This window comes from Sorex araneus, chromosome 2 (genome assembly GCF_027595985.1).
Source record: "Sorex araneus isolate mSorAra2 chromosome 2, mSorAra2.pri, whole genome shotgun sequence".
NCBI classification, from domain to species: Eukaryota; Metazoa; Chordata; class Mammalia; order Eulipotyphla; family Soricidae; genus Sorex; species Sorex araneus.
The window spans coordinates 327,494,246-327,510,298 of record NC_073303.1 but is presented as its reverse complement, the minus strand read 5'-3'; the positions used below and the strand labels follow the sequence as shown (position 1 = coordinate 327,510,298).

Here is a 16,053-nt window from a genome sequence, read left to right as displayed (position 1 = left end):
CAGGTGCCCAGAAATCATTCCTGGCAGGCCTTGAGAAACCATTTGGGGTATCAGGGATCAAACACTGGGTCCAGTGCTTGTGGGACTATCTCTGAGGCCCTGACTTCAAATTTATCCATCACAAATTTCAAACATTTTGAAATTTGTAATGGATAAATATTATTCTATCCTTTAGTTAAACTGAGAGGTAGATGCTTTATTAGTTTATAAATGTCTTATAGTACATATTTTGAGGAATGGAAATGGCATTTTTAGAGTACTAGAATCTGATTTTCCTTCTAAACAGCACATCAAACTCCAGGACATAAACTATTCAATATAAAATTCATGGAGGAAAAAATAGAGATAAAAATAATTTTGTTGGAAGTATTACAAAACAACTGGGACTGTTGAAATTTAACACCAGCCAGAGGTTACATTTATCACTTCCTAGGAAAACTCAGAAGAGCCAAATAAATTAATCCATAGCTTTAATATGAGTTCCTGGTTTAATGTGGTTCTAATCTGGAAATATTTTAGGTCCTTTAAAAATTGATTACAGAATGTTATACTACATGGTAGCTTATTAAATATATATTCAATTTTCTAAATTGCATACAGTGATGTGATATGATTATATCCAGGAAAAAACAAATACCCTGAATTTAAGTAAAGTTTTCAGAGCTGAAGTCAATCATAGAGATTTTTATCATCCTCCAGAGGCCAAGAGGGATTAACTGATTTGCCAAAAATTGTGCAGATCGTAAATAAATATTCCAGATTTTAGTTCAGGCTTTCTAGATCTCAAAATAGAAAAGGTCCATTCTCTTCTGGCATGCATTTAGACAACTATATTCTAGTGATATAATATTCCCAATAATACTGTCTATTGAGTACATGTTTTGAGCCACTGACTGATCAGCTACGTATCAAAAAATCTCTTACCTACCCCTTTAATAGCTCTGAGATATGTTTAGCTATTTGCATGTTACAGACCAGATGACCAGCCCACAGGCATTTGGCATTTGTCCACATCTTTTCAGGTAGCAAATGCAGAAAGCTGGGGTCCAGTCTCATCCTTGAGACTGCACTTTCCCTGTTTCCCCCTGGGGGACCAATGTGACCACATCTTTCCCAAGATTGCCCTTGAAAGAAGTATTTTCATCTACTGCAACAATATCCTTAGCTGCCTGAGACTACAGGATTCAGAGCAAAATGGCGGTGAGACATACCACCAGGTTCTCAGCGCCCACTCAGAGGAAGAGGCCTCAGAATGGTACATCTGTCTACTGGTATTGACACTTATCTGATTTTCATGTCAGTAATCTACTAAAGTATTAAAACATCACCTTTTACACTAGAGGCCATGATTCAAGATCAGACACTCAAAAGCCAAAGAGTCAAAATGAAGTGAATGAAGAGAAACTTCTTCAGTAAATGAATACTTTGAGGTAACTGGAAGTATTACAGAAACTTTTTTTTAACAGTTTCATTCAAGTTGAAAGGGAAACTCCCAAATGTTCAATTGTATATATGTACTGAAAACAAAATAATATTTACTGGACATTGCTCAAATAGTGATAGCACTGAGCACTTTAGGAGAAGATAACGATAATCATAGTAGAAGTGTCCCAGCAAATATTTTCAATTTACCAGCTGACCTGTTCATGTTTAGAAGCATTAGTTCCAAGGCAAAATGAGGCAATATTATGTTTAACTGGAAACTTGTTTTATTAAAAAATATTTTTAATATTAATGCTATTTCAATACAGGTATGATAGATAATACTCAATAAAGTATCATGTACTGGATATAGTGAATTTTGGAAGTAACAATCTTTCTAGATGCTGGCCCCTCAGGTCTCCATTAGATACCCCAGTAGCAAAGTGTAAACACCCTTTTAAAAAATAAAAGAGGCTTTAGGGCAGGTGGATAAAAGAGTGGGGTGGAGCAAGGAAAGTGCTCTTTCATGACACACTCATGCTTTTGGCTTTGACATCATTTAGTAAAAACAGTTCTGGGAGAACTGAGACAAACCCTTTTATGCTCTGCCAAAGTATAGAAGGGGGAAAAAAAAAAAGCTTGTCACTCAGGAGCAGCTACAGACAAAACCGGCAGAGTTGAGGGAGTTAGGGATGAAAAACAAACAAAAAACAAAGGAGTAAAGTGCACAGTTACTGTAAAAAATATATTATTTTGAGCCTAAGAAAATTAATTATTTTTATCTAACGAACTAGATCGCTGACCCGTTAATACATTTGGTTTTCATGGAACATACAATCACCATCGGACATAAAATACTAGTTTGCTTTAAAAAAAATTGCTTGGAGTTATCTACAGGAGTCTTGAGAAAGCAATTCAAGAATAACATTCTGCAGCTCTTTGGGAATTGGACGCTCTCCTCACCCAAGTTCACCGAGCGGAGAGGGAACAGCTAAGACCGCGGATTCCAAGGGGGCTCCCTCCTGCCCTCGCCTCCTGCCACTGCGCCCTCCCCCGTGCCCCCTCCCCCCGGCCCTATAAGCCGGTGCTTTCCAGTTCCTGGTCTTCCGCCGCGGCGGCCGGAGACCGGGAAATCATCAAGAGTTTCTCTTTGTTTGTAAACTGCTTCTGGGCGCACTGCGGGGACTCGGCCGCGGCCGTGAGGGGCTCGGGCCCCGGCTCCTCCGGCGGGGTCTGCTCGGCGGCCGGGGCGGCGGGGGCTGCGCAGTCTGGGCTTTCCCGGGCGGCCGCCGCCCCCGCCGACTCCAGGGAGGTGCCAGCCTCCCGCAGGGGTGCGTAGCCCTTATTGCTGCTGGGTGGGTCGTCGGACCGCGAGCGGGGCGAGTCACACCTGGCGGGCGGCGAGCGCTCCCGCGGCGAGGCGGGCTCCGGGGAGGCGGCGCCGGCCAGGAGAGCGACGGCCAGGTCCGCGCTGCCCGCGGAGGGCGCGGCGCGGGGGTCCGGGAGGCCGCTGGTGCTGCTGCGCCGCCAGGCCGCGGACCTGCCGGTCCTGGGCAGGCGGCCGCCCTGCCCCCTGGCGGCGCGCGCCGCCGGCTCGCCGGGCTCCCAGCCGGGGAGGTCGGTCAGACTCAGGTCGAGCTTGCCCCGCGGGATCTCCCGCGCGCCGCGCTCCCCCGGGGGCCGCTGCCAGCTGCAACTCGCGCCCTCCGCGTCCCCGGCCCCGTCGCGCTCCCCGTGCAGAGGCAGCAGCGCGAAGGCGCTCAGCGAGGAGCCCACGAGGGAGCTGGCGGTGCTCTGGCGCCCCCAGCTCGCCGCCGGGCTGCAGGGCGCGGGGCTGCTGCTGCTGCTGGCCGCCGCCACGTCGGAGCGCTGGCGGCAGACGCTGTACACGGCCTCCGTCAGGCTCGGCGGCTCCCGCGGGCGGCGCGGGGACGAGGACAGGTCGGGGGGCGACGCGGCGCCCCGGGCTGGCCAGGCGCCCTGGGCCAGCAGCGCCGCCGCCCCGCCGCAGCTCCCAGGCTCCAGGTCCAAGCCCCGCGCCTGCACGTAGCCCAGGAAGCCGTTGAGCGGGGCCCCGGCGGGCGCCGAGGCGGGGGCAGAGGAGGAGGACGCGGCCGCGGCGGCCGCCGCCGCTGCAGCCGCCGCCAGGTCTTTGGCGCGGAGGCTGTGCACGTCGATGACCGTGGAGTAGAGGTCCCGCAGGTTGATGATCTTGGTCTTCTTGTCCCGGTTCTCATGGAGCACCGCGTTGGCGCAGATAAAGAGGAAGATGCCGATGCCCATGATGAGGGGCCCGAAAACCTTGAGCTTGTCCGAGTGCAGGTAACCCGAGAAGACGCGGAAGAAGAAGCCCACCGACGTGGAGGAGGTCGGAGACGGGGCCGAAGACTTCGCGGGGGGCGCGCTTCGGGGAGTGCCCGCCGCAGTGGAGTTGGTGCCGTCTGGGGTCCCCGGGGGGCTCCGGGTTCGGTTCCTGCTGCTGCCGCTGGCCGTGCTCGGGGGCCGGGGGCCGCTGCCCGCGGACGGCAGCTGCTTCCCCGCCTCCCGCTGGGTGGCCCCGTTGGGTTTGGGCCAGTAGCCCACCACCGCCATGGCGATGCCCACCAGCAGCACCAGGATCCCGCAGAGGGCGATGAGCCCGGAGATGGAGCACAGCTTCAGCTTCCCTTTCACCACCACCACGTCGTTCTTGCGCCTCTTCTTGGCCTTCCGCTTGCGCTTGGGGACCTGACTCGGGGGGCGGAGAGGATCCTGCTTCCGGGCGGAAATCCTCAGCAGCCCGCCGGTGGCGATCATGGCGAGCCCGGGCGCGGGGCGAGCCCCTGGGCGCAGGCTCCTGCAGGGGGGCGCCGCCGCCCTCTAGCTACTCCGCCACCTCCTCCGGCTGCAAAGCAGAGCGACACCGTCAGAGGCACTGGCGCGGCTGCAGCAGCTGTCCCGCGCCCAGGTCCCACCGTGTGGGTGGCCTCGGTCCGTCTCGGGGCCTTGCACCCACAAATCCGAGTGCCCTGGCAGGGGTGGGGTCGGGTGGTCCCAGGGGGACTAGTGTATCAGGGGAGGGGGATGTTGTTAGAACCGAGGGGCCCTCCCCCAGCCTCGGACACTCTAGATAATATTCCAGCACTGTCCATGGCAAGCCCTTCTGGCTCACAGCCAAAGGAGTCCTGGCCATTAATACCAATTTTAAAAATTATAATAAATGGTGGGGACTTTAGTAACTAAAGTCTTCCCCCTTTGACCCTCCCTCCGGAATCAGATGAGGGAACAGCCTTTCAACTCCGAGAGGCGTGAAAGTCACTGAAACTGTCCCCTAAAGTTACTATTTTATAAAAGTATGTGGGGTTGCACTTTCCTGAATGAGAAGCAAAAGTCACATGCAGGTGGGAAGACGGTTTATTTACATGAAATTTAATAGAGCATTTGCTGCTGGGAGAACACAGAAAGGGGGCAGGGAGGATTCTTGGGCAATAAATCCCTTCACAAAGTTGTGTCCACCAATTACTGCTCCTACTGCTAAAAGGCAAGCCAATCTCTCTCCCAACCCTTTGCTCCCCTCTTTTCTGCAACATCTGGACAGCTTCTTGGGATGGAATATTTAGTTTGAGGTAACTGGTTATGTAACTGAGCCCTTCCCCTGGCCTCCTCTCTTCCGCAAAGGATCTCCCGGAAAGGTAGCCTGTGCTCCATCTCTCAGGGAATTGTGAGGAGGCTCCTAAAATCTCCCAGAAAAAGATCATCTTCCTCATGTGGGGAAATTACCATCTTAAAACTATTCTGCCATAATAGCTTTCTGACCCCTTATTAATGTGCCAACAGCACTCTTCAGGATCCTGATATTCAAATGAGTAGGCAATTAAGTAGGTGCAGCAGACTACATAATCATAATGGTTTGTAGAATGGCATTTCCCGGAGTGAGAGATGTTTTCATCTTATTCTCATGAGGTCATTTTTTAGGTGAGGAGGGAGGGTGGCAGCTGTCTATGGACTATCCTATAGGAACTTTCCTTGTTTGTAATAAAGCCAGGATAGGTCATTGCGCAGATGAGTATTTGTGGACATCTGCTAGCTTCCAAATTTTTCAATCTTGCTGGATCACCAGAGTAAACCCCTCTCTGCCCACTGGTTGTGTTCCCTCCCCTAATGGAGACAGCCACATTAAGGCCATTATAAGAATTTGAAAGGCTTGGGCATCACTCATAACCACTTGGCATTTTATTCTTTATCAAGTGATGAGATATTTTAGGATAATTATAATAAACTGCCTTTCTAATATGTGGGGTCACTCAGGTAGAATTTGCTTTTAATTGGCCCTGGATAAATAGCTTTGGCTCTGGATTCCTCTAGTATATCAGTCTAGGCAGGATCTGTTCTCCACCAATGAAAAAACAAATGGAAATCAGCTCTTTATAATGTCAGCAATTCAGTGTATCATTGAAACTTAGTTGGTTTTCAATAAGAAGAGACCATCTACAAAAGGTTAAACAGGGCCAGTAAAGAGATTTGTAAACCGTTTAAATTTTGTTTTAAAGGCGCACCTGCAGCACTAAGTAGAGAATCTGTGTGATTTTTTTAAAGGAGTAGCTTACACTTGACCCATTAACACCACTCCCCCTTCAGCCCCAGCACATTTACTGTGTAGTTCTATCATAGAAACTGCTGTTGTAAGTAATCCCCAGACTCCAACATTTTCCCCGCAATAATCTGGAGATCTGTGATATATTTGGGGGGTTTAGGAGCTAGACATTTGAGAAGCAAACCCAGACTCAGCAGAGTAGCTTTCTCTGGGTGCTAATATGATGCACCGGGACACTGAAAAGCTGCACCCGCGGAGGAAGGAAGGGACCCGTGAAGCGAGGCGAGGCAGCTCTGGCCCTGGTTAGAATGCCAAGAAGATCGGGGTGGGAGACCTATAAAATTAGTTCAACAGCTAGTCATCAACTCCCGGGTTCATTACGCCTTCGGCGCTGCTGAAGGCTGAACTCCCGACTGTATCGCCACCGGACCAGAAATCCTGACAAAGGTCCGCGCAGGCGAGCCCCGGCTGGGGGCTGCCCCTCTCCGCCAAGGAAGGGAAACAAACTTAGCGATTGCAGCCAGGCGCGGCCGGGTGCGGGTCTGCCCGCGGCAGAGAATGGAGGATGGGGAAAGGGATGTCTAAAAATACAACTGCTGCCAAGAGAGACATTCAAGTTCTCCGATGGGGATGGAGGAAGCGCTGCTCGGGGGTCTGAGGCTCAGAGCGCCTCCGTCCCCGGCGTCCCCTCTTCCTACCCCGACCCTCCCGCTGGACACCCCGGTGGACAGGGCAGCGAAGCCCCTGGCCCTTCTCTCCCGTCTGCTTCTATCCCGCAGGAGTCACGAGTGCAGCAGCTGGAAAGAGGCGGGCAGGGGCGCAGTGAGGGCAATCCCGAGCTCGCTGTCCTCCCGGGCCGCGTGTCCCCGCGCAGCCCGCCCAGGACTTAAAATTTAAAAAGAAAAAAAAAAAGAAATGATGGAGGGGACTCTGGGTGTGCCCCAGCCCGGGGCCGGGGGCTGGCGGGCGGGCGGGCGGGCGGGCGGGACGGAGAGTCGCTCAAAATGGCAGCAGAGAAGCCGCCGACGTCGCTCACTTACCCGGCGAGGCTGGCGCGGCGGGCGGCCGGCGACCGCGCGCCCGGGCGACACAAAGGCAGCATGGAGAAACTTTTCAGCCCGGGCCGCGGGCGGAGCGCGGGGCGCCGCGGCCCGAGCCATCTCCGCGACTTGCTGGGAAGTGTCAGGTCCGGAGCATCCCGCGCCTCTTTGTGTGGCCGCGCCGGGCGGAGTTGGGGCGGCGGCGGCTCCGGGCCGCCCGACTCGCGCCCGTTGCTAAGAGACCGGAGCCATGACACAGGGAAATCGCTGCAGGATGGCAATCGGTCCCCGTCGGGCTCGGGGGCTCCCCGCGCCCCGCTCGGCCCCGCCCGCCTCCCGGCGCTCGCCCCCTCCCGCTCCCCCTCCCGGCCGCCGTGCGTCCCCTCGAGGAAGCGCAGCGCCCCCCACCTGCACCCGGCCGCGGCCTGGCCCGCGGGGAGCCGCGTCCCTGCGCCTGCAACTACCTGTCTGAGCCGCGGGCCGGGTGCACCCGAGCCGGCTGCCCCCGCGAGCGTCGCCCCACCTGCACCGAGCGCGCGGCGCCCCGCTCCCGCCCGCGCGCCGCCCGCCCTCCCACTTCTCGCTCCTCTTTTGTTGCGGGCACTCGGGGACGCGACGCTGCCTCGGCTGTCCCCCCACCTCCACACACACACATACACACACACACACACACACACACCGGCCCCGCGGCCCCCCTGCAGGGTGGGAGTTGCTGGCGGGGACGCACCGCTCGCACAGTAAGTTGTCCCCTAGCGAACTCGGGCGGCTGCGCGCACGCAGCGCGGGACTGTGGCCCCGCCGCCGGCGGTCCCCAGCGCCGCCGCGCACCCTGGCTAGGCAAAGACCCGCGTCTCCCCCGGACCCCGGCTGCTCGGGGCTCCGCGCAGGTTCCCGCGGGTGTCGGGGCTCATCCTCCGGCCTCCCGCCCGCCCCTGCCCGGGGCCACCGGCAGCCAGCCGGGAGGAGTCGGATTCTCCAGGAATCAGGGTTTAAAATCCAAGGGGGCAGGGGTGCGGCGGGGGCTGGGGGTGGGGTGGAGGATGTCCAAAGTCCCTACGTCATTTAGAAGATCTAGGAGAGCGCCTTTTCCTTTTCTTCGCTCATCCCTGGCCTCTCAACTGCAAAGTAAAAATGTCAGGGAACAGAGAATTTCAAAGTGGAATTTCCCCACGGAGTATTGAGAAAGTAAGAACATTTTTTCAATTATCTATTGAAAGAAGGCGACCGGGGTTCAGAATGAGCGCCACCGAGAGGGAGGGGAAACCGATGCTCTCCGAACTTGGGGTCCAGACAGAAATGGGGGGGCTTGGGTATTTTGAGTTTGCTCATGAAGGACCCACGAGCACCCACACAGGAAGGTTTGACCGCTCCACCCTCCCCCGATTCCTCTTCCAGATCGTTCGTCGCTGTGCACAACACCCACTTCTGTTTAAAGCGAGGTCATCTGCTCTCCCCCAAAGCCATAAAGACCAAAATTACAGGTTTCGAGATATTGGTATGGGGATAGTAGGGAGAGGGTACTGGAAGGGGTGAATTTCCTTGAAACTCAGCATTCGCCTGCTTCGAAAGTGGCCTCGTCACACTTTCCAAGCAAATAATGAATCTGCAATTAGGATGTGCAGCGCTCACCCACCTTCTTCCGCCTGTCTCTCTCCCTTATTCGGATTCAGCACACTAGGAAACAAGGGAAAGTTTTAAATCCTCCAAGGACCCTTTCCTTTTAAAATAATTAATGCAAAGGAGAGATAACTAGGTCTAGTAGGGTCTCCGTGTGTGTGTCTTTGCGGGGGGGCGGTTAAGTTTGTCTTGTTTGGGTTGGAGCGTTGAGATTTTTTGAATCCAGCAGCAATCTGGTATTTTGTACAAAGATTGGGTCTGAGATCCTATTTCATTACACAGCTGGCTGCCAGGGACCATATAAATCAAGTCCCTGTGTGGACTTCCTGTGTGGACGGCTGCTGAGCTGTGTAAATGGGAATAGTGCCACAGAACTTCATTAGGAGTTTGTGTGGATTAAGCTGTTAGTCGTTTCTAATGTCTGCATAAATTATAGCCATCCTTTGCGCATTTAAAAATCACTTGAGGGATCTGGATAAGGAAAAAAACCAAAACACCCTTGCGTGACAAAACAGGCCTTGTAACCTAACTAGCTTTATTTTATGTTGATGACTGCAATACGATCTATGGTTTATTATTCAAAGATTTCTTCCCAAGCTCAGGTCTCTGAAACTTGGGACTGTGCTATTTAACCTCAGTAATTTCTCCTGTTTTCAGCTTAGGGTATCAGAGGAAATCAAAGAGTTCACAACTGTTGCATTGGACTCCTTTATTCCTCCCTTTAAGTAATAGTAACACTGTACATTTCCAAGTTATGTGAGTTATTTTTAAAGGGATATTGATGCTGTCGGCCCTTCTGCACTTATTGTCCTAATCTCACTGTCTGTTTTAGTTTGGATGATTTCTGTGGTTATGGAGTACCCTTTCACCCTGAAGAGGCCTGGGGGCGAAGCGCCACCTAATCATAATAATTCACTGGTGTCTCAGGAACGTGGAGCACAGCATTGGGAACTTGTAAGGATATTAAAGTCTTAATATTGCCTGGGTAGGGGTGGGGCGTGGGGGAGGAGGAGAAGGGTCAGCCTTAGTTTGGTGAGATTAAACTTTCACCTGAAACTTGAACTTCTTCTTTCTTTAAAATAAACTTCATGTGATATATTCAGTAGCACAACTTATTCTCAACCCATTGACTTCCCCTGATCATTTAATCAATAGAACTCGGCTTGGTTTACCAATCAGCCTATGTTCCCAGAACAGGGGCGGAAGTGCAGAAAGAAACAGAGTTTAAGTGGCTTACCCATCTAGACACCTCTTGGTCTTCAGGGGTATGCTGTAGGAAAGGCTTTTATTATGATTATTATTATTCACATATTGCTGAATATAACATGACATTAGTTTTAGGTGCATTGTACAATATTTGTATATAATATTTGTATATAATATGATGTGGTCACCAGGATAAATCAAGTTCATATCCATCATCTCACAGTAAAAATAACTTTTTTCTTGTGATGAAATCTTTGAAGGTCTACCCTGAACCTTAAATATTCATGCAGTATTATTAACTATAGTCTCTGGATTTATTATGTCAATAGCTCAACACTCCAACCTCTGCATAAACCTTGTTCTCATAGATCAAATGCTGGAAAACAGAGGGAATTTAGTAGCATTAGTTCTGGAACTAGCTTGTATCTTCCATTTACTACTTAATTTATTTAAATGACTTAATCTCACCTGCCTCAGTTTCCCCAACTGATATCAACACCTACCTCATATCTACCGTTCATTGATGTACTTCTTAAGAAGTTTATGTAAATTAATGTTTTTCATCAGGTAAGCACTCATGATGGTGATAAGCTCATGATAAGCTCCCGTTCTTGTTAATTCTGACATTTTGACACCTTCCCCTAGCCCCAACTCTGTACCATCACTCTCCCATTCTATTCATGTTTACCAGGGTCTACAGGGGACTGTATCTGCACAACTCTCTAGAATAGAATTACAGGATCAGTAATTGTGACTGAACTACTACCTATTAACTGCCATACGCCCAATGCCATGTAAGAAAGTTTGTTTCCAGGAGAGAGAAAATACATTTTTCTTTTCTACTTTGCTCACTTTGCAGGGCCCTTTTGTGTCAGTGGGTTTACAAAAAGCCCCATTTGAAATTCGTGTCTCTCTACAGACAAATTAACAGTTTACAAAATACAAGCAAGCACAGAATGTTCAGACTGGAAGTTCAAGAGCATCCCTACACCAGAAGCCAAAGTGGAATCTAGGAAGCACTGCATCTTGCTCTTTTTTCCTTGCTCCTTCTTTACCTCTTTATAAACCAGTCATTTAAAGCAGCACAAAAATATGAAAATGTGACAGAGGTAATGATAAATAAAGTGCTAGACTCAGCAAATAAAAATAATTTATGTAACATATACTAAAATGGAATATTTGAAATTCAGATTTAACTAGGCAACTTCTCTTTCATCTGCAATCTCCCAACAACACACCTGATAGTCTCACAAATTTTTTGTGACTCATGTAAAGAATGAAAGAACCCAAGAAAACAAAAGTATGAAAACCCCATTTGATTTCTTTTGGTGTATAGTAAGGGAGAGGGCAAACACTAGAAAGAGAATCTGGATGGAACAACAGAACTTAGAAGCCCAAGAAAAGTTGTCTACAGTTGGGATGCAGTTGGCCTTGGGATTTTCTTACAATGATGAGATTACGTAGTTTGTGCTTCTAGCTCTTCCCCATGGACTCTGCATACCAGAGGGACAGTTCTTGCCTCTTTCTCTGCTCTCCAGAGCCCCACAAATGAGCTTCTGGGAGAGAGAACTCAGCATCACTTTCGAGAACTTACGTTTGCAAACTCACATAAGCTCATTCTAGTATCAAGTTCATGATCAAGACCATTCATGTAAACTCATTCTAGTATCAAGTTCATGATCAAGACCACTTCCCATGTTTTGAAAAGTACTAACGAGTTTAGATTCAAAAGCTTTCATCATAGAGGAAAAGAAATGAAATGTCTGAAGAGGCCCCCTTCTTCAACTGGGGAATAAATGGAATGCACTATTTACTTAGTCAGTACTTCCTATTGTACTTTCCATGAGTGCTTCATACTTTCTGTGTTTTTTAGATACTGAGGATAGAATGGCACACAGTGCAATGAAATCTCTCATGGGAAGAGAGCAAATAAGTTACTAGGTAAGATCATTTTAAAACTTGCTAAGTCTTACAAAGGAATTGAAAGAGAATGCCGTGATTGTTCAGAGGGGCAGCAAACAAGAACAGCTGAGTCTGAGGATTCTGGGAAGGCTCTGAAATGAGTGACGTGTGCACTGAGGAGTGATGTCTGGAAAAAAGCTGTTTGGAAATATTCTTGTGGAAAGGGAAGAATTAAAGGGCCTGGCCTAATTGGTGTATTAGATACATTTACCAAAAGAAGCATTTAGGATCCATGTAAGGAAAGAGGACTTTGAAGAAAGTGATCTCTGAGGAGAAAAGGTTAGTTGTTTCCTCTCTTGACCTGAATAGAGTTGGACTGGTGAATTGAAGGCACAGAACCGGGTATGTGAGAGGTTATATGGATAACTTCTCTGTAGAGTCAGGGGCAGCTGGGAAGATGCTCTGGTCTAGGGAGGAAGGAGTCAAGTCTGTCACTGGCAGAGATGTTAAGACACTTAGAACAAAAAGAGACCTTCAAGTATTCTTGGTTCGCAACATGTGGCCCTGAGATCAGCAGCATCAGGATCATCTAGGATTATTAGAAATGCAGAATGCAAATGTTGAATCAGAAAACACATTTTAAGGAGACTTAATGTGATTTGCGTATATCACTAATCAGTCCATCCAAGCAGTTCATCACTGCTTAGTCCTATGCTCTCATTTTATTGATTGGTTGTTTTTGGTTTGGGGACCACACCCAGGCTTACTCCTGGGTCTGCATTCAGGGATCTCAATCCAGTCAGCCTCATGGATGTTAAGCATCCTACCCACTGTACTATTGCTCCAGGTACTCCAGGGCTCTCAAGGATGATGGGGAAGAATTTACCTTAATTATACTTTGCATGCATGCATGTGTGTGAGAGAATTTCTTTCAAACAGCAAAACTTAAAATGTTTAATATCTGTGACAGTGTTTGTTTCTTTCTCTGTCTCTTCCCCCTTCTCTCTCCTTTTCTCTCCTCTCTCTCTCTCTCTCTCTCTCTCTCTCTCTCTCCTCTCTCAGGTTTTGGGGCCACACCTGGTGTGCTCAGGGATCATCTCTTGGGGTTCTCAGGGACCTTCTGTGGTACTATGTATTGAACTTGGTTTGACTTTGTATAAGGCAAACTCCTTTATTCCTGTACTATTTCTGGCCCAGTGAGTGGTGGGTGTGTGTGTATGTGTGTGTGTGTGTGTGTGTGTGTGTGTGTGTTTCTTGGGTGTGATTTTGATCTTGCAGCTCAAATAGAATAATACTCTTAAAACTTGATCACTGCAGGTTTGTGTATTCATCAAAGAAATGAATTTGGAGGATTTGTGACCTGCATCCAGCTTTCTAAAGCATCCATCATACACTATTCTTGGATTACTCTTTGAACTCTGCTCAGTTACACCTGAGTAATAAATATTGTCAAGTTATAATGAAGAGTCACTTGAGTGTCTGAATATACCTGTGCTGTCAATCAAAGATAATGTGTAACTTCTCTTTTGCCAAACAATCATGAGGAAGAGATGAGAGTTGCAGCATCGTGGTGGAGAATTTGTCCAAAAGAGGCAAAGTGCTCATTCATCATCTTCACTATATGATAAACTGGGAGCTAACACTGAATGGTTTCCAGGAAACTCTTCTCCACCTCACCATCCCTAAGTCTATTCTCTACAGAAATATTGGGGCTGCCACTGTAGGGACTGCATGGAGCCTGGGCATTGTTCAGCAGATGTTAGCAGTTGTGATGATGATGGTGAATGTAGACTGCTTGGTACTCCTCAGGTATTAGTCTTGGTGCGGGAAATATAATGGAAGCAAAAGCTACTGCTACCTCTGAAGTTCTGGTCACAGTCTCAAGATAGAGAAAGTTTCCTCAAATTGCTGTAGAGTTCTGGGTGAGTTCCAAACAGGCAGTAGTGGCTTTCTTGTCTCTGCTCTCTCATCTTCTGGGCTGTAATTGTGACTTCAAGATATTTTAGTCTCACATCATTGGTGTCTCTGATCCATCACATGAGTCCTATAATTTTCCCATTATTTGGGAATTGTGGTGACAGGTCTCTCAAATCCTCACTATGGTTTGAAACCCTTAATTGATGAAACATGTAAGTAAAAAACATTATTGTTTAGAACAATATCATTAGGGGCCATAAGACTATAATAAGGAATTAAATTTCACATCTCAAAACAGTGCAATCCACTTTTATTTTAATTGCACACACCACTCAGATACACCCACAATAGCATCCATAATATATTTATATTGTTTGAAGCTTAGAGTCATAGCAAAGGAGAAAAGTTGCCTCAAATTAATATAATAAGGCATTCTTATATCTAATATATAAATCAATAAATAAGCACAGAGATGAACATTTTATCCATTGAAACTCTTTTGATCTCAGAAACAAAATGTGTGTTAAATGAACAAAATGGACACAAATAATATTTATCTTGATTTTTTATGAAATAAAAAGTGCATACTTTTCACACTAAAATTAGTTTTGAATTTCTATAGAATCACAGTGACTCCAGTCTGTGCTATCATCTTTATACCAAAGAAGATTGAGTTGTCATTATATCAGAAAGTATCACAAATATTTCTTTCCTGTCAAATAAGATACCAACTTCTCCTTGATAGCCTAACTAAAGCTATTACAGATTTTTCCACAGAGGTAAAATGTTGCATATTAGTTTGGAGTATTATGTTAGAAAAAGATATGCAAAATACACAGAGAGAATGTTCAAGATGTTTCCAGTTTTTATATTTTCCAAAGTCACTTCCTCTAGGATCAAGTCCTGGATGCCAGAAGCTCTGAGAATTTACAGTAAATTGTGTCAGAATTTAATATATTCACCTCACCAAGTGAAATCATGCCACAGATTTTCTTCATTTTCTTTCCAATCACCAAATCACTTATGAGTTCTGGGTTTTGATGACATTAATATTGATGAAATGATGGAAAATTATATTTACTGAAAAATTAATATCAACCAATATCATACTTCTAATTTTGCCAAGAAATACCTTTTTTCAAGAGAATTAGTTGCCATTCCCCCAATAAGTACCTCCTTTCCCAAGAATATTAGGTTTTTCTCACTTAACAGTAGAAAATACATTATGATAAAATACACTACGTTAAAAACCCAAGAATTTTCTACCCAAAGAATAAAAATAATAATTTGAATTATTTATAATAATAAAAGGTAAAAATAGATATAAATGGTAATAAAAATAATAATTTCATAATAAAAGATAATAATTTGAAATTAGAATTAGAAAAGATAATAATTAGAGTTAGATAAGATAATTTGAAACAGTCATTTTAAAAGCTTACATTTTGCATATAAAGAAGAGAGAATTTTCATCCTTTTTAAGAAATAAAGAAATTTCTCCAGGAGTTTGGTAAAGCTGTAGATAAATGAAAGGTGATAGGTATAAGATATTGACCTTCTTAACTGGAAGAAGTTATAGGATTTCAGGACTCCAGCTAGATTTTGGTCTCTAGTTGCCATTTTTCTGATTCTCCAGGCCCATCACTAATGGCATACAGAAACAAAATTCCAACAAGTGTTTCTCTTTCAGTGTAAGGTGAATTATCAAGCACAACAAAATGATCGTTTTTGTATCTTTTTCATGGGTGATGATTCACTTCAGGAGGTGCTGTGGAGACTGAAAATGTCCTATTTATTTATAGAAATATATATTTATAGAGAATATAGAAAACCAAACTAGATCATTTGATTCCCTCTTTGCTTTTGCAGCCATAAAAATTGCAAGGGCATATTGCATAACCTCGTGGACACAAAACATATTAATGTACTATTTAAATGATGCATAGAGTAGAATGGTTGGTATTGAATGCTGTGATGGTGAAAGTATAATATGGCTTTTAGAGCTGACTGTCTTTCCTGCCTCATATTCTCACTTACAGCTATGGAAATTATGGAAGGTGATTTATATAATGTTCATTAGGTCGCTTTAGTCTACTTTTGGTTTGTAACATAGGTTTCACCAAACAAAAAAAATGTCCTGAAACAGAGAATCCATTTGGCTTAATATTTTTCTACTGTGTACCTTGTTTTCACCTGGATTAATGATTCTCAAAATTGTTCAAAAATTGGTATGTTCAAAAATAAATCTCAGAGCTTCTTGGAAATTTTGGAGATAGCACACTTAAAATAAATTCATATTATGATTTTGGATTAAATTACAACCCATAGAAGATTGTTACATAGAAATAAAAATAGCATGCATAAATATTTAAGGAA

At 46.5% G+C, this 16,053-nt stretch overlaps 1 protein-coding gene and 1 long non-coding RNA gene across 2 annotated transcripts; one reads left to right on the top strand and one right to left on the bottom strand.

The window, feature by feature from the left end:
• Positions 1–1,686: 1,686 nt before the first annotated feature.
• On the bottom strand, positions 1,687–7,358 carry TMEM200C (transmembrane protein 200C). The gene is made up of 2 exons (XM_055125659.1): positions 7,036–7,358; positions 1,687–4,306 (listed from the first exon to the last, which is right to left on the bottom strand). The coding sequence occupies exon 2, from the start codon at positions 4,216–4,218 to the stop codon at positions 2,497–2,499; it is 1,722 nt and encodes a 573-aa protein (XP_054981634.1). The 5' UTR covers positions 4,219–4,306; positions 7,036–7,358; the 3' UTR covers positions 1,687–2,496.
• Positions 7,359–8,098: 740 nt separating this feature from the next.
• LOC129401980 (uncharacterized) lies at positions 8,099–11,799 on the top strand. Its single transcript, XR_008628477.1, has 3 exons — positions 8,099–8,220; positions 9,485–9,606; positions 11,732–11,799. It is a non-coding gene; the product is annotated as an uncharacterized LOC129401980 (long non-coding RNA).
• Positions 11,800–16,053: the final 4,254 nt, after the last annotated feature.